At 43.9% G+C, this 18,375-nt stretch overlaps 1 protein-coding gene across 4 annotated transcripts in view; it reads left to right on the forward strand.

Moving 5' to 3' along the window:
• The window catches only part of tyw1 (tRNA-yW synthesizing protein 1 homolog (S. cerevisiae)), a 217,681-nt gene that overhangs the window by 61,156 nt on the left and 138,150 nt on the right, over positions 1-18,375 (forward strand). For all 4 annotated transcript variants that reach the window (XM_085964469.1, XM_085964470.1, XM_085964468.1 and 1 more), the window contains exons 9-11: positions 2,794-2,846; positions 7,103-7,221; positions 16,076-16,185. In XM_085964469.1, the coding sequence (XP_085820595.1) occupies positions 2,794-2,846; positions 7,103-7,221; positions 16,076-16,185 (282 nt within the window). The remainder of the gene's footprint in view (positions 1-2,793; positions 2,847-7,102; positions 7,222-16,075; positions 16,186-18,375) is intronic.

The raw sequence follows: 18,375 nt of genomic DNA on the forward strand, positions 1-18,375 counted from the left end.
TGACAGGTTGATTTGGGGGTGGTACTGGAGAAAACCTCAGCTGAAGACAAATATAGTTAAAAGACATATTACTTGGCATGCAGGATAAGTACATACCAAGGACTTGTATAAAGAAATGTGACTCTATTGCAGGAACCTTTATATATAAATAAAGTAGAGGGGCAAAAAATTAATTAAGAGGGGAAGAATAAGAGTATGAGAGTAAGCTTGCAAGGGAACATAAAAACTGACTGTAAAAGCTTCTATAGATATGTGAAGAGAAAAAGATTGAAGTCAAGCATAGGTCCCTTGCAGTCAGAATCAGGGGATTTTATAATGGGGAACAAAGAAACGGCTGACCAATTAAATACATACTTTGGTTCTGTCTTCACAAAGGAGGACACAAATAACCTCCCAGAGATGTCAGGGAACATGGGGTCTACTGAGAGGGAGGAATTGAATGAAATCAGTATTTGTAGGGAAATGGTGTTAGGAAAATTGACGAGATTGAAGGCCAATAAATCCCCAGGGCCTGATAATCTACATCCTAGGGTACTTAAGGAAGTGGCCCTAGAAATAGTAGATGCATTGCTGGTCATCTTCCAAAATTCTATAGACTCTGGCACAGTTCCTATAGATTGGAGGATAGCTAATGTAACCCCACTATTTAAAAAAAAAAGGTGGTAGAGAGAAAACGGGGAATTATAGACCGGTAAGCCTGACATCGGTCGTGGGGAAAATACTAGAGTCCATTATAAAAGATGTAATAGCAGAGCACTTGGAAAACAGTGACAGGTTCGGACAAAGTCAACATGGATTTACAAAAGGTAAATCGTGCTTGACTAATCTACTGGAATTTTTTGAGGATGTAACTGGTAGAATAGATGAGGGAGAACCAGTGGATGTGTATTTGGACTTTCAGAAGGCTTTCGATAAGGTCCCGCATAAGAGATTAGCGTGCAAAGTTAAAGCACATGGGATTGGGAGTAAGGTACTGACTTGGATAGAGAACTGGTTGGCAGACAGGAAGCAATGAGTTGGAATAAACGGGTCTTTTTCCGAGTGGCAGGCACTGACTAGTGGGGTACTGCAGGGATTGGTGCTAGGACCCCAGCTATTCACAATATATATTAATGATCTAGATGAGGGAACTAGATGTAATACCTCCAAGTTTGCAGACGACACAAAGCTGGGTGGGCGTGTGTGCTGTGAGGAGGATGCAGAGAAACTCCAGTATGATTTGGACAGGTTGGGTGATTGGACAGATGCATTACAGATGCAGTATAATGTGGATAAATGCGAGGTTATCCACTTCGGTAGCAAAAACAGGAAGACAGGCAATAGATTGGGAGAAGGGGAAGTGCAACGAGACCTGGGTGTCCTTGTGCACCAGTCGCTGAAGGTAAGCATGCAGGTGCAGCAGGCGGTTAAGAAGGCAAATGGTATGTTGGGCTTCGTAGCGAGATGGTTCGAGTACAGGAACAAGGATGTTTTGCTGCAGTTGTACAGGGCCTTGGTGAGACCACACCTCGAGTATTGTGTGCAGTTTTGGTCGCCTTATCTGAGGAAGGATGTTCATGCCATGGAGGGAGTGCAGCGAAGATTCACCAGACTGATGCCTGGGATGGCAGGAATGACGTATGAAGAGAGATTGGGTCGATTAGGCTTATGTTCGCTAGAGTTTAGAAGAATTGAGAGGGGATCTCATTGAAACTTATAAAATTCTAACAGGACTAGACAGACTAGATGCAGGAAGGATGTTCTCGATGGCTGGGGAGTCCAGAACCAGGGGTCACAGTCTAATGATAAGGGGTAAGCCCTTTAGAACTGAGATGAGGAGGAATTTCTTCACCCAGAGAGTGGTGAACCTGTGGAATTCTCTACCACAGAAGGCAGTTGAGGCCAATTCATTAAATATATTCAAGAAGGAGTTAGATATATTTCTTGAGGCTAAAGGGACCAAGGGATAGGGGGAGAAAGCAGGGACAGGGTACTGAATTTGGATGATTAGCCATGATCTCATTAAATGGCGGAACAGGCTCGAGGGGCCGAATGGCCTACTCCTGCTTCTATGTTTCTATGTTTGAAAGGGGGAACTGAAAATGAGGCAAGCTGTAATAGCCAAATGCAACAGAAAAAAATTCTTGCAATATTATAACAACTTATTGTAGAAGAATTGAGTTCCCTTCAGAATCCAAATGGGATTGAAACTGAGGAACAAAAAAATTGTTAGCATAGTACTGTAAATGATTACTTCCTAGGAGTATCCATTAAACAGAACACTACGAGTGTGCCTTTTGTTGTGATTCTGTTTGGAAACCCAATATCCAGCAGTAAATGCTACAGAACATAGCAGAATTATTTCTCAGTTTTCATGTGTTAAGTATAAAATTCTTTGGAGATGCAAAATTGTTTATTTTTCAACATGTTTGTGAAGCGTTCAACTGCAACAGTGAAAGCAACAACTAAAATATATGCTTCATTTCCTATGCTTTCATGTTGATTGCTGCTACAGAAGTGCGTTGCAAGTCAAATGCAAAGCATTCTAACTGAGACTTCAATTATTTTACTCACTTTGATATATAATTGAAAGACTTCAATAAATTGATACTATTAGAATTGTGTCTGTGTGTGGGGGGGGGGAGGGGGCGGGGACAGGGACAGGGGTGGTGCAAGTAGCTTAAATAGTGTTTGAGGTCTAATTGAACTGAAGAAAGACAAAAATGCCAAGAAAATAGATTGAACCTGTGAGCATTTTATTGGAGCCAAGTGCAGTTATTGAAAAGTAATGGAGTAAACCATTCTATTTTCCAGGCTACCGGCTGATAGGAAGTCACTCGGGTGTGAAGCTCTGCAGATGGACCAAGGTAGCTGATCTTCTGATGACATGAATACATCTCTGAATTTTTGTCCCTCTGATTTCTTCATATAGTTTGTATGAAAATTAGTCAACAGTGATCACTTTTTCTTTTGTTAAAACTAAGTGTAGAAAGAGCATTCAATCATGAGTTTTTTGTCACAGGCATAGAAAAAGATACTGCTGGTCATTGACTGTGCCGAACATCAAAGTGCACCTCTTTATTACAGTTACTTCATTTGACGATCAACAAAGTTTGTTGGTGCAATGAATAATTAATTGGAGTCAGCAATTGATGAACGTTGGAACTAAAATTTTGATGATCACAAAGGTGAAAACATTTAAAACTAAAAATCCTTTGATCGATAATAGTATCATGAATTACAAGCACTATAATTGGACACACTTTTCATATTAAGTTTCCTAATTCATTATTCTGATAGTCCTATCAATTTATATTTCTCTAAACTGTGGTGAGTGGCAATGGACCATTTCGTACTTTTAAGTGTTTAGAGGTGACCCACCAAGTATCTAGCAATCTTTTAGTGGGAAACTTCAATCAAACAATCATTAGGGTAAGTACACTAGTTTAAATTGATAGCTTTATAATGCTTAGTCCTCTGGTATAGCAAAAAAATTGAGATAGAGGCCCCAATATTTACAGGGAGGTGGGGGCAGTTTTGGGGTCGAGAAGCTTGGAAGAACAGTTTCCCTAGGGTCTTGTCAAAATTAATCACAGGACCTGATTACCATTTTTCTTCTCCGGTCCTGGCCGTAGCCAGCCAGATTGAGAGGCTGGCTGGTTGTTGGATGGGTAGGCCTTCAGCACCAGGCTGCAGCTGAGGAGCGGAGCAGAGTGGTGGGAGGGAGAGATCGGGGGTACATTAATGGAGGAGGGGGGAAAGAGGTTGGAGGCACACAATGGGGGTGCTGGGAGAGATCGGGGGCGGGGGGGACATCGACGGGAGGGCTGGGAGAGATTGGGAGTCAGGGGAACATTGATGATGGGAGGAGATCACGGGGTGGGGAGGGTTAGGGTCCGATCACTGGGGAGATTTACTGGTTTACTTGGGGGTCGGGGGAAGCACTCCTGTTTCTGGCCCACAAGCAGTGCTGGAAAAACACTTGCATCTCCCATGCAGCAGTCCTCGCCTCCCTTTAGCTGCCTCGGGGAAACCCGGCCAGCCAGCGTTAAAGCTGGAACAGAGAAAAAATCTGAGGCACTCAGCCTCATTAAACTATTTAAATAAGCAAGACACATCCTGGGAGTGGATTGGTCGCCCGTGTACCCCCGTGGGTGGGTTGGGTTCAAGTTTGAGATTTTTATATTTTTACTTCCCACCCAACCCAAATCCACCGTTTTTGGGGGTTAAAATTCCCCCCAAAGTTTTCATTAAAAATGTAAAGTTTATTGGCTATTTTAGTAGTTCTCCCGTGGAGTTGCTCACGGCATGTTAGAGTGAAGAGGAAATGGTTTGGCGGGTTGGCAAGGGGAGGACTTGCGGTTCAGATGAGGAAGAAAAAAATTCAAAGTGGGTGGGCAGTTTTAGAATAATAATAATACAGTAGAAAAAGTTTTTTTTTTTTTTAAAAAGGAGGACCTGGGGTGGTATTGCTAATTTATAATGAATATGTCAGAGAAATAGAGTGTAAAAGGGGACCTTAAGAGCAGGCAGAATATTGACAAAGTAAAATTGAAACAGAAAAAGAGGCAAAATGGGGGTTTCAGAGCAGTGCTGGAATATGGGGAAGCAAAAAATAATGGTAATAAGCAGGAGATGTCTAAAGAATAAGGAATGGGGATGGGAGTCAGGTTACAGAGTTGGTGGAAGAATCTTAGCTGGGAGCCAGCAGTTGAAATGTTGTGGCGTGGAGCGGGCAGCAATAAGGGTAGAATCTAAAACGTTTTTGTAAGTGCCCAGCAGGGCGAAGCTGGGCGTACCATAACAGCTGTTCAAGCTTGGACCATTGGTACTTAAAAAAACAAAAATTGGGCGTCATTTTTCCCAAGTGGGGAGCAGAGATCAGCATAATGAATGTTTCTATGTATTGTGTGGTAATGGCATGATGTTCCGCTCATTATAAAATAATGTGAGCAATGCCATAGAAATAGCCAGTGTTGAAAAGACTATACAAATGATCGATTGAATTAATAATTGTGAGATCTATTAAAATAATTTATGTCCCTTCATCAGTATATTGATTTGTGTGATGTAAGTACGAGACACTGCAATCGTGCTAGCTAATCCATTTTTCTTAACTTGCCCCTCATTGCTGAAAATCTGGCTTTTTAAAGTTAAATGTTTCATTTTCATTTTCTTTCCCTACATGAGCCGAGCTGTAAATGACACCATATTGTGGTCATTCTTGCCAAGGTAAACTGAAAGTGGTGAAAATCTGAAATAAAAACAGAAAATGCTGGAAATTTAAAGATCAGTAGACCTCTGTAAAGAGAAGAGACAGGCTATGATATTTTGGGTGTGTATTCTTCATCAAACAGGGATGAGAACCAACAAATACACCAATTACAGAGAAGTATTAATACAACAACAAAAACAACTTGCAATTATATAGTGCCATTAATATGGTAAAAGTCCCAAGGCGCTTCACAGGAGTGTGATGGGACAAAATTTGACACCACATGAGATATTGGGACAGGTGACAGGTTTTAAGGAGCGTCAAAGGAGGGGAGAGAGGTGGCGCGATTTAACGAAGGAATTCCAGAGCTTAGGTCCTAGACAGCTGAAGGCACGGCTGCCAATGGAGAAGTGAAGGAAATTGGGGATGCACAAGAGGCCAGAATTGGAGGAATGCAGAGTTCTGGGAGGGTTGTAAGCAATGTTCCTTCTAATTATTTTTTGGGTGCGCGGCCCATTCAAATTTCCGCACATGCGCAGTTTGTCAATTATAAAGTCAGCAAGCGGCCTACGTGGGACCTCCAGATAGCTGCGCGATTGTGCAGCTTAACGGGAATATTGGTTGTAGGACTGGAGGAGTTTACAGAGAATTGGAGGGGCAAGGCCATGGAGGGATTTAAAAACAAGGATCAGAATTTTAAAATCGAGGCGTTACTGGACCAGGGACCGTGAGCCAATGTAGGTCAGCGAGTACAAGGGTGATGGATGAACAGGACTCCTGCACGTCAGGATACGGGCAGTAGAGTTTTTAATGAGCTCAAATTTACGGCGGGTGGAAGATGAGAGCATTGGAATAGTCGAATTTAGAGATCGCAAAAGCATGGATGATGGTTTCAGCAGCAGATGGGCTGTGGCAGGGGCAGAGACTGGCGATATTACGGAGGTGGAAGTAGGCGTTCTTGGTGATGGAGAGATTATGAGGACGGAAGCTCCGCTAAGGGTCAAATAGGAAGCTGAGGTTGCGAATTGCTTGGTCAGCCTCAGACAGTGGCCAGTGAGGGAGATGGCATTGGTGGCTAGGGAATGGAGCTTGTGGCGGGGGCCGAAGATGATGGCTTCGGCCTTCCCAATATTTAATTGAAGGAAATGTCGTAGTTAATGTGTTAAATAACCTACAAACTGTTTAACAGGTGATTTAGAATATCACAGGCGAGATACAGCAGACATGTAGAAAAGTCAGAAGAATGTTCAATAGTGGGCAAGGGGTGTGCAAAGACACAGGAGAAGTCCATGTAAAACAAGAACATGTTATTTCTATATTCATGTTACTTTTCATGCTCCCCTTATTTGTTGGACCAGTCCCTCCCTGACTTGGTGGTTTATAATTTCCTTCCCCTCCTATCTCACATCTCTATCAACATTCAGATCACAAAGGCCCATCTGCATTGCAGTCAAGTTTCCTTTCACTTAAAGGCTACATCTCCTCCTAGTTTGTCTTTTCTATTTATATGAAGTCATCTGTATTTCTGTAGGTTTACCTAATCTGTGGCATTATGTTTTTTGAATGATATTAGGACCACCCTCTTCTGCAAGGATCTCCAGATCTCTCATTTTCTTGCTAAGACTCCTGGCATTTGTAATTCAGAACTTTGACGCATCTATTTCTCAAACTCCCTCTGCTGCTGTGTTTGTTTATTTTACTTGATATATCAGTGTCTCGCTTGTACTGTCATCTACCAGCCCCTGTTCTGTAACATAACATCTAGCTTCTGTATCTTTTCTACCTCCATCATATCTATATCTGCGTTGCTTGCTACTCTTTGACTTTTAAATATGTATACTGTATATAGTAAGGGACTGCATTGATTGACGTGCAACATTTGTTGCATCCCTTTCATTATTTCCACAGTCCATGCTCCGAGGCAGAGGTGGCTGTTACAAACACACATTCTATGGGATTGAAAGCCATCGGTGTATGGAGACAACCCCTAGTTTAGCCTGTGCCAACAAATGCGTTTTTTGCTGGAGGTAAGGGACTGATGACGGGCTGTAATTAATTTAGTTGATTTCTTTAGGTTTTAGTTGCTTATGCATTTTGTGGATTAAACCAAATGCCATAAATTAACATCGCCGGCTAAATGAGAAATTGTCTTATCTAGTGTTTGAGACACAAAAATATCATCATTAAGGTATCTAATTGATTAGGAAGCTTGTTTTCTCATTAGAGTGATGACACTGCAGTATTTGCTGAGCCCCAGAGTATCATGAGAATTCAGTATTTGTATTTATGCCATGATGGAAGTTCATTTTGTAGGACTTGGTGATCTTTAAAGAATTGATTCGTTCGCATTGAGAAGGTTCTGAAAGCTAAACACACTTTGGTTAAAGTCTCTTAGTCCTGCTAACAATAAATGTTATGCTTAAGTTACAAAGCCCTTGTAGCTACTTGTTTTCACTTGCCATAGGTCTGTACTCCAAGTCATTATTAAGTTGTCAGTTTTTTTTGAAGCTGTTGATCAGCTTTTGCTAGTTTTGGAGCCACTCATATGCTAATGTCAAAACTGGATATGAAAACCAGTAGATGCTGATATTTTAGAAAAAAGAGGCAGATTAAATCACAGATTAAAATGTACTGTAGCTGATTACTTTTATCTCCTCTAGACATAAGGGACTAACGTACATCACATCTAAAGATTCTTCATTGGAGAATTTTAACCATCCAGTGACAACATAAATGGTCTAAGTTAGATTAAAAAGTAATTTTATTAGAAAATTTTGCATGTTTGAAGATCTTACAAAGGCCTCCGCCTTATGCAGTTGCATTTGTTCACTTGTGGAAACACCGTCTACTTTGTAGTGAAGGAGCAATTTGGGCCAAAATATTAATGGTTTTAAAGTAATGACTAGCATCTTAAAACTAGTGCTCTGTTAGCCAATGGTTAGCATTCTAAATATTATTAAGGAGGGGACTGAGGTTTAAAGGGGGATTATTGTGGTTCAGGAGAAATTTAGAGAAAGTTGAGTTCCTGAAGCAGCCAAAAGCATCCAGCTCCAAAAACTTTGTTTCACAACTACTAGAGAAAGTATATGTTCCGCACTATAGTGTTGCATTATTCATGCGATGATGCAAAATTTTAAATAATCAGTAGAGAAAAAGTACTTGAGAAACTAATGGGGCTAAAAGGCAACGAATCCCCTGGACCTGGTCCTAGGGTTCTAAAAAGTGGTGGCTGCAGAGATAGTGGATGCATTAGTTGTGATCTTCTAAAATTCCCTAGATTCTACAATGGTTCCAGCGATTAGAAGATGACAAATGTAACCCCGCTATTCAAGAAAGGAGGGAGAGAGAAAACCGGGAACTACAGGTCAATTAGCCTGACATCAGTCATCTGGAAAATGCTGGAATCCATTCGGAGCCCATCCATCGGAGCTGATCAAGCGTGGTCAAAGCTTCGATGCTGAGGATGTTGGCCTGAGCGAGGACACTGACATTGGTGCACCTATCCTGCCAATGGATTTGCAGGATCTTGCGGAGGCAGTGTTGGTGGTACTTCTCCAGTGCTTTGAGGTGTCTGCTTACATGGTCCATGTCTCTGAAGCATACAGGAGGGCGGGTATCACTACTGCTCTGTAGACCATGAGCTTGGTGCTGGGTTTGAGGTCCTGGTCTTCAAACACTCTCTCCCTCAGGCGACTGAAGGCTGCACTGGCACACTGAAGGTGGTGTTGGACTTCATCATTGACGTCTGCCCTTGTTGACAGTAGGCTCCCGAGGTATGCAAAGTGGACTACGTTGTCCAAGTCCTCATCATAGATTTTAATAATCTAAGTACTGTGTGGCGGGGGCAGGTTAGCAGAGGACCTTTGTCTTACGGATGTTTAGTGTAAGGCCCATGCTCTCGTACGCTTCGGTGAAGGTGTTGACGATGGTTTGGAGTTTGGCCTCAGAGTGTGCGCAGACGCAAGCGCCGTCTGCATACTGTAATTCGATGACTGACAGAGGATGGGACGACCTTGGATTTGGACTGGAGACGACGGAGGTTGAAGAGTTTCCCGTTTGATCTGTAGATTAGCTCCACTCCAGCGGGGAGCTTACTGAGGGTGAGATGGAGCATTGCAGCCAGGAAGTTCGAGAAGAGTGTTGGTGCAATGACACAGCCTTGCTTGACCCCGGTCCGTACGTGAATTGGGTCTGTGGTGGAGCCGTTGGTCAGGATCGCGGCTTGCATGTCATTGTGAAGCATGCGGAGGATGGTGACAAACTTTTGAGGGCAGCCAAATTTGAGGAGGACACTCCATAATCCCTCACGGTTGACTGTGTCGAAGGCCTTTGTGAGGTCAAAGAAGGCCATATACAGCGGTTGGTGCTGTTCTTGCATTTCTCTTGTAGTTGACGCGCGGTGAAGATCATTGTGCCCCTTAATGGGCGGAATCCGCATTGTGACTCTGGGAGGAGCTCTTAAGCCACTGGGAGAAGGCGATTGAGGAGGATTCTTACGATGACTTTCCCTGTGGCAGACAGCAGGGTGACTCTGTAATTACCGCAATCGAACTTGTCACCTTTCTTGAAGATGGTCACGATTACGGCGTCTCTGAGATCCCCTGGCATGCTCTCCTTCCAAATAAGAGAAATGAGTTCATGTATTCGCGCCAGTAGTGCTTCTCCGCCATGTTTTAGCGCCTCGGCGGGGATTCCATCTGCTCCTGAGGCCTTGTTCTTCAGTTGTCGGATGGTCTTTTCAACCTCATGCCGGGCTGGGGTGTGCTGAGGTGGCGGCGGGTAGCATGCTGCGGGATGGAGTTGAGGACACTCGCGTCGAAGACAGAGTCTCGGTTAAGGAGATCTTCGAAGTGCTCCTTCCAGCGTGCACTGACTGCCTCTCTGTCCTTGATGAGTACCTCTCCGTTCTTGGCCCGCAGTGGGGTAGGACCTTGGGTGCTTGGGCCATAGGTGGTCTTGACTACGCTAAAGAATCCACGCACGTCGTGGTTGTCGGCTAGCTGCTGGATCTCTCGCGATTTCTCCACCCACCATCTGTTCTTTAGGTCGCGAGTTCTTTGTTGGACCTCGGCCTTCAGGCATCTGTAGAGCTGCTTTCTTGCTCTCGAGTTGTGTTGCTGTTTCCAGATCAGGAATGCCTTGCGTTTGCGTCTTATTAGCTCCTGGATCTCCTGGTTGTTCTTGTCGAACCAGTCTTGGTGTTTTCTGGTCGAGTGACCGAGCGTCTCTTCGCAGGTGCTGATTATGGATGCCTTGAGTGCAGACCAGGTGCCGTGGACACTCTGTATCTCTGAATCACTGGGAGTTGTCTGGTTGGTTGTGAGGTGCAGGCTGAATAGGGCTTTCTTAGCAGGGTCTTTGAGTGCTCCAGCGTTGATTTTCCTGCGGCATTGCTTCTGTTGCCACCGCTGTTTTGGGGCTACGTTGATGGAGATGATAGGTGGTGGTCTGTCCAGCAGTCGTCAGTTCCTGTCATGGCGTGGGTGATGTGGACGTTCTTGCGGTCCCTCGCTCGGACGATGATGTATTCCAGCAGATGTCAGTGCTTGGAGCGAGGGTGTTGCCATGAAGCCTTGTACTTGTCTCTCTCACGGAACAAGGTGTTGGTTATGACAAGGCCATGTTCTAAGCATTTCGTCCGGAGGTGGGTACCGTTGGAGTTGGCTTTCTCTACCCCCTCTCTGCTGATCACACCTCCCCAGAGGTCTGTGTCCTTTCCAACTCTGGTGTTGAAGTCACCAAGGAGGATCAGCTTGTCGCCCGTTGGGACTCGGGACAGGGCTTGTTCGAGGCTGGAGTAGAATTCCTCTTTGGTCTCATTTGTGGCTTCCAGTGTTGGGGCGTACGCACTGATGACCGTAGTGCACTGGTTCCGGGCTAGGGCGAGCCTTAGAGTCATGAGGCGTTTGTTTATTCCACAAGGGGAGTCTGAGACGTTCAACTAGCTCATTTTTTATGGCGAAGTCTACCCCATGGAGGCGGCATTCTTCTTCAGGTTTGCCTTTCCAGAAGAAGGTGTAACCACCGCCTTGCTCCTTGAGCTGGCCTTCCCCTGCCCGCCGGGTCTCGCTTTGGGCGGCGATGTCTATGTCGAAACATCTGAGCTCCCGGGCAATGATAGCCGTACGGCGTTCCAGTCTGTTGCTGTTGGGGTTGTCCATGAGGGTCCTGGCGTTCCAGGTCCCGAACTTCATTTTAAAGGGTGGAAGATGCCTGTGCGTGAATTCTTTTAACGTGGGGTGGCCGTTGCACACCAGCTACTACACGGGCTTGACAGAGCAAGGTCTTGGTCCAATGGCAAGGGGATCCAAGACGATTGGAGACCAGGCTCTGCTACATCGGCCTAGCACACATACACAAACATACTCCTACTGTCTTCCTCCCTCCTTCCCGCAGGTCCTCTTTGTCTGGATTTCATAGGCTGCAATGTGGTCCTCCTGACCTCGCTGCTGGTCCATGCTGCGCCACTCCTGGACCTCTACCTCGCTGCTGGGCCTTGTCGTCGCCCCTGGGCCTTGTCCTGTGGTGTCTCCTTCCAGTGAGCGAGTCCCGCGGTGTCTCCTTCCAGTCAGTGTGTCCCGCGGTGTCTCCTTCCAGTGAGTGTGTCCCACGGTGTCTCCTAATGACTGTGTCCCGTGGTGTCTCCTTCTAGTGAGTGAAGGAATCCATTATTAAGGAAGTGGTAACAGGGCACTTAGAAAATCCATAATTTGATTAGGCAGAGTCAACATGGTTTTATGAAAGCCAAATTGTGTTTGACAAATCTATTAGTTTTTTTTGACGCTGTAACTAGCAGGGTAGATAAAGGGGAACCAGTGGATGTAGTACATTTGGATTTCCAAACGGCATTCGATAAGGTGCCACATAAGAAGTTGCTACGCAAGGTAAGATCACATGGATAGAAGAGTGGTTAACGGAGAGAAAACAGAGAGTAGGGATAAACGGTTCATTTTCCAGTTGGCAGGCTGTAACTAGTGGGGTGTCACAAGGATCAGTCCTTGGGCCTCAGCTATTTACAATCTATATTAATGACTTAGATGAATGGACCGAGTGCAATGTATCCAAGTTTGCTGACGATACAAAGCTAGGTGGGAAAGTAAGCTGTGAGGAGGACACAAGGAGTCTGCAAAGGGATATAGCCAGGTTAAGTGAGTGGGCAGTGACGTAAGAAAACTACTAGGCACTTGGTCTAAGCGTTAAACAAAGCTTTAATCAACTGTTTTACAACATGGAAGTCTAGTTGTGTCCTTCACTAGTTCCGGTTAAAGAATGTTCCGAGCAAGCTGGGCCCGTGCCCGAGTATTTATACTCTGGACAGCGCCACCAGCAGGCTGCCCAGTATTATTTCATAAGTCATGTCAGGCAGTAAGGTGGCAGATGGAGTAAAATATGAAGTTATTCACTTTTGTAGGAAGACTGGAAAAACAGAATATTTTTTAAATGGTGAGAAACTATTAAATGTTGGTGTTCAGAAAGATTTAGGTGTTCTCATACAGGTTCAGAGAAAGTTAGCATGCAGGTACATCAAGCAATTAGGAAGGCAAATGACATGTTAGCCTTCATTGCAAGGGGCTCGGAGTACAAGTGTAAGGAAGTCTTACTACAGTTAGACAGGGCTTTGGTGAGACCACACCAGGAGTACTGTGCACAGTTTTGGTCTCCTTAAGTGAGAAAGGACATAAATGCCTTAGAGAGGGTGCAACGAAGGTTCACTAGATTGATCCCTGGGATGAGAGGGTTGTCCTATGAGGAGAGATTGAGCCTATACTCTGGAGTTTAGAAGAAGAGAGGTGATCTCATTGAAACATATAAGATTCTGAGGGGGATTGACAAAGTAGATGCTGAGAGGTTGTTCCCCTGGCTGGAGAGTACTAGGAGGTATAGTCTCAGAATAAGGGGTCGGCCATTTAAGACTGCGATGAGGAGGAATTTCTTCACTCAGAGGATTGTGAATCTTTAGAATTTTCTATCCGAAAGGGCTGTGAATGCTGAGTCTTTGAGTATATTCAAGGCTGAGATAGATAGATTTTTGAACTCATGGGGAATCAATGGATATGGGGATCGGCGGAAAAGTGGAGTTGAGGTCGAAGATCAGCCATGATCTTATTGAATGGCGGAGCAGGCTCGAGGGGCCATATTGCCTAATCCTGCTCCTAATTCTTATGTTCTTATTGGAGTAGGGTCGCCAGTTGCATAATTGCACATTTTTCATTCCAAACCTTGTAAAAGGACTTGTCAAGCGTTTTACCAAGATAATTCCCTCTAATGAAGAAATTGTGTTTTTGAGATTTGTGAATTAGATATGATTGCTTTCTGCTGGTGTGAACTTTTAAGTTTCATTGCTTTTTGTAAGGTTTGTCCTTAGCTAGTTAAAGCGTCATCAGTTACCTTATTTTGACATAGTATTTTTATATTATTTTTGTAATTCTGCCATAGAGAAAATGACGACCATGTTTGCCTACATAACTACTAGTGCTCTTCAAAGTAATTCATTGTATGTAAAATACTGACTCCGCATTGTATGTAAAATACTGACTCCCCAAAGCCTTTCCACCATCTACAAGGCACAAGTAAGGAGTGTGATGGAATACTCTCCACTTGCTTGGATGAGTGCAGCTCCAACAACACTCAAGAAGCTCGACACCATCCGGGACAAAGCAGCCCGCTTGATTGGCACTATATCTACCACCTTAAACATTCACTCCCTCCACCACCGGCGTACCGTGGCTGCAGTGTGTACCATCTACAAGATGCACTGCAGCAACTCGCTAAGGCTTCTTCGGCAGCTCATGACCTCTTCCACCTAGAAGGACAAGGGCAGCAGGTGCATGGGAGCACCACCACCTCCAAGTTCCCCTCCAAGTCACACACCATCCTGACTTAGAAGTATATCGCCGATCCTTCATCGTCGCTGGGTCAAAATCTTGGAACTCCCTACCTAACAACACTGTGGCAGTACCTTCACCACAGGGACTGCAGCGGTTCAAGAAGGCAGCTCACCACCACCTTCTCGGGCATTTAGGGATGGACAATAAATGCTGGCCTTGCCAGCTTCACCCACATCCCATAAACGAATTAAAAAAAAAAAAAAAAAAAATGTTTTTAAGAAATGGGATATGGTGCTATATCAGAGTGAATCTTTTTGTTCTACTGTATTAGTCTCCTATATTTGAACAGGAATCGAGCACTCTATTCAACTCTTTCCCAAATTAATTTCTCATGACTAACTATATCTGGATTAAAGTTGGGATCAGAACCCAGAGCAATTCTAAAGGCTATTTGGCTTCTACATGACTACAGTCCAGTTGACTGCTGTACCATCCGCTGAGGAAGGATGTTCTTGCCATGGAAGAAGTTCAGCGAAGATTCACCAGGCTGATACCTGGGATGGCAAGAATGACGCATGAGGAGAGATTGGGTCGATTGGGCTTGTACTCGCTGGAGTTTAGAAGAATGAGAGGGGATCTCATTGAAACGTATAAAATTCTGATAGGACTGGACAGACTAGATGCAGGAAGGATGTTCCCGATGGTCGGGGAGTCCAGAACCAGGGGTCACAGTCTAAGGATAAAGGGTATGCCATTTAGGACAGAAATGAGGAGGAATTTCTTCACCCAGAGAGTGGTGAACCTGTGGAATTCTCTACCACAGAAGGCAGTAGAGGCCAATTCATTAAATATATTGAAGAAGGAGTTGGATATATTTCTTAAGGCTAAAGGGATCAAGGGGTATGGGGAGAAAGCAGGGACCGGGTACTGAATTTGGATGATCAGCCATGATCACATTGAATGGCGGAGCAGGCTCGAGGGGCCGAATGGCCTACTCCTGCTCCTATCTTCTATGTTTCTATGTATGAAGAGTGGCTGGGAGTGCAACAAAAACAAAGCATTGTCTGTTAGCTTATCAATTGGTTTCTTTCTTGTTCGCCACAGTATACACAAGGTGAATTTTGGTTTTAGTTGATTATTTCTGCAATACACACTATTGTCAGGCATGCTGAAAGTCAACTAACATATGCATGAGTTCTGATTCCAGTCAGGCAGTAGAGAGGTTAATACGTTAATTCTGTGAAATGGCAAACTTTTTGTTTTGAAGGTTCTGAACCATTGGTGGAAAGGGGAGGTTCCAGGCTTGGATGTCAAACAATTTCTGTGTTTAAATACAGCAAAATGGCAGCCTATCTATGTAATTGAAAAAGCCTCTCTACATAATTAAAAATGTCTTACTATTCCTTCACAGCATCTTGAAACATGTTGGTGAAAGCCTCTGACGGAGATAAAAGCAACTTGTGTCTGAGATCTGTGAGAAGGGGCAGGGGCAGCAATTGACTGTGGTCTTTTGATGGACAGCTTTGCAGCCAGAAGATTTGGGGGACAAGAGTGAGCAACCATTTCAGAGAGCTAGTATGTTGAAAGGCAACTTAAGGGAAGCATCTCTACTGTTTTGAAATATTGTGAACGATAGTAAGGTTTGTAAGTTACTGTAGCCGCACTGTTTACGCCAAGTACTGTTCATTTACATATTCTTTGTTCACTAACTCCTCTGTTGATCTATGGCCTCAGTCTCGGTCGGATAGCGTGTATGTTAAATCCAACCATTAAGGACAGAATCACATGATGCATTTCAGGAAGGTGATATATGTATTGACGAATTCTCTGTTCAGTGCATGGATCTGTGTAATTACCTAGACTTTGGACAGATAAAGGCACACTCCTGATTGTAGCTTACGGAAATAGTGATGCTGAATCCGAGTCGAACATCCACTTTAAAACCCAAAAACTTAATGAGTATCTCAAAAATAAGGATATTGAGAGAAAAGAAAAAGTACAGATGTTGTAAATAAATACCTGCAGCTGACATTGAATGCGTTTGTTTTGACAGACATCATACCAACCCTGTTGGAACTGAATGGCGATGGAAAATGGATGAAGCAGATATGATCTTAAAAGAAGCAATCGAGAACCATCAGAACCTGATCAAACAGTTTAAAGGTAAATAGTTGTCAAACAGTATCAGGAAATTTCCAAACAAGATACTGGAAATTATAGGGCAAATTTTTTGTTCCACACAGTTAATGGTGGTGCAGTGGGTTGGCAAGTGAGGCTGGGAGAGGAACGGAAACTTTCTGCTCAGAGTCCCCACCCCTGGCTCTGCCTTGTTTTCATCATTTGCTGAGAATTACAACTCCGTTCAGCCCAAGCAGTCCATGCTGGTGTTTATCCTCCACACGAGCAGTGATCTTATTCCCACGTGCCCAGTTGTTTCCATATGTCTTTATTCCCCTTTCCTGCAACCACCTTTCTAACCTATTCTTAAGTATGACAAGATCTATACTTCAGTTACAAAATCTGGTAATACATTCCACAGCCTCAGAGCCCTCTGTATGGGGAAAAAAAAAAAAGTTTCTCCTGCCATTTGACCTAAATTTCTAGCATTTAATTTTATAACTGTGTCCCCTCAATCAGATCCCTCATTCAGTGGAAACAGCCTGTTTTTATCTGTTCTCTCCCATCCCTTCCTAATTTTAAACACCTCTTTCACATCACCTCTATTGTAACAAAAATAGCCCCAGTTTTTCAAGTCTCTTCGCATTTCCTCATACTAGGCATGATCCTAGTGAATCTGCGCTGTACACTTTCTATTTCCTCAACATCCTTCCTATAGTGTTTTTAAAAAAAAAAAAAATTCATTCTCCGGATGTGTGTGTCGCTGGCGAGGCTGGTAATTGTTGCCCTGAGAAGGTGATGGTGAGCCACTGTCTTGAGCTCCTGTAGTCCATGTGGTGAAAATGCTCCCATTATGCTAGGTAGGGAATTCCAGGACTTTAACCCAGCGACAATGTAGGAGCATAAGAACATAAGAAATAGGAGCAGGAATAAGCCACTTGGCCCCTCGAGCCTGCTCCGCCATTCAATAGGATCATGGCTGATCTTGGGCTCAAAGCCACTTCCCTGCCTGCTCCCCATAACCCTTCACTCCCTTATCTTGCAAAAATCTGTCTATCTCCACCTTAAATGTATTTAATGACCCAGCCTCCGCGGCTCTCTGGGGCAGAGAATTCCACAGATTTATGTCCCTCTGAGAGAAGAAATTCCTCCTCATCTCAGTTATAAAACGGTGACCCTTTATTCTGAAACTATGCCCCCGAGTTCTAGATTTTCCCACGAGGGGAAACATCCTCTCTGCATCTAGCTTGTTGAGCCCCCTCAGTATCTTATATGTTTCAATAAGATCACGGTGATCTATGTCCCAGTCAGGATAGTGTGTGACTTGGAGGGGAACTTGGAGGTGATGGTGTTCTCATGCACCTGCTGCCCATGTCCTTCTGGGTGGTGGAGGTAGTGAACCCAAAATTGCACACAGTACTGCAGTGGCTTTGCTAAAGTTTTACATAGATTCACCACTACATCTCTGTTTTTATATTCTGTTGCCTCTTGCCATAAAACACAGGATTCCATTAGCTTTCTTATGACCTTATCCACTTGAAGTGTTGTTTTTACCGTCTTGTGAAGCTGAATCCTCAGTTCCTCTGCTCTTTCACATCGCCCAGCTTTCCCCCAAAAGTATCATTATTACTTTTCCTTAAGCAAAATGTACCACCTTACATTTACTGACATTGAATTCTAACTGCCACATTCGTAGTTCAATCTAAACTGTCTTGTCACCTAAGTTTAAGGCTCTGTCCCCTTAATCTGTTTTATTGCAGAGTCTTTGTTTCTTTGATACTGTGATGCTTGCACTAGAGTTCATGCTTCTAGCTGAGTTCTAACTAAATACCACTGGCAGAAAACTTGGCTTTTGTATCTTATCTCTCAGTCAACACCTCCAATAAACAGATTGGTCATTAATCTCAATGCTGTTTGTGGGGCCTTGCTGTGCACAAATTGGCTGCCGTGTTTCACTACATTATAACAGTGACTATACTTCGAAAGAACTTATTAGGCTGTGAAGCACTTTAGGACGTCTTGAGGATATGACAGGCGCTTTATAAATGCAAGTCTGTCTGTCCTTCCTCCCTACTCTCCTTTCCTCCCTTCCTCATTACAAATTGCACAAATTGATTTTTCCTCTACATATAAATATAATTGCAAATAAATTCTGACTACTAATCAACTGACCATTGAGAGGAGGTAGTGTGAGATTACCAATTCCACGTTAAGTTGCTAAAGTGTTGATAAAGT

The sequence above is a fragment of the Somniosus microcephalus genome, chromosome 22, assembly GCF_052327205.1.
Source record: "Somniosus microcephalus isolate GS21.2 chromosome 22, FLI_Smic_1.0, whole genome shotgun sequence".
NCBI lineage: Eukaryota > Metazoa > Chordata > Chondrichthyes > Squaliformes > Somniosidae > Somniosus > Somniosus microcephalus.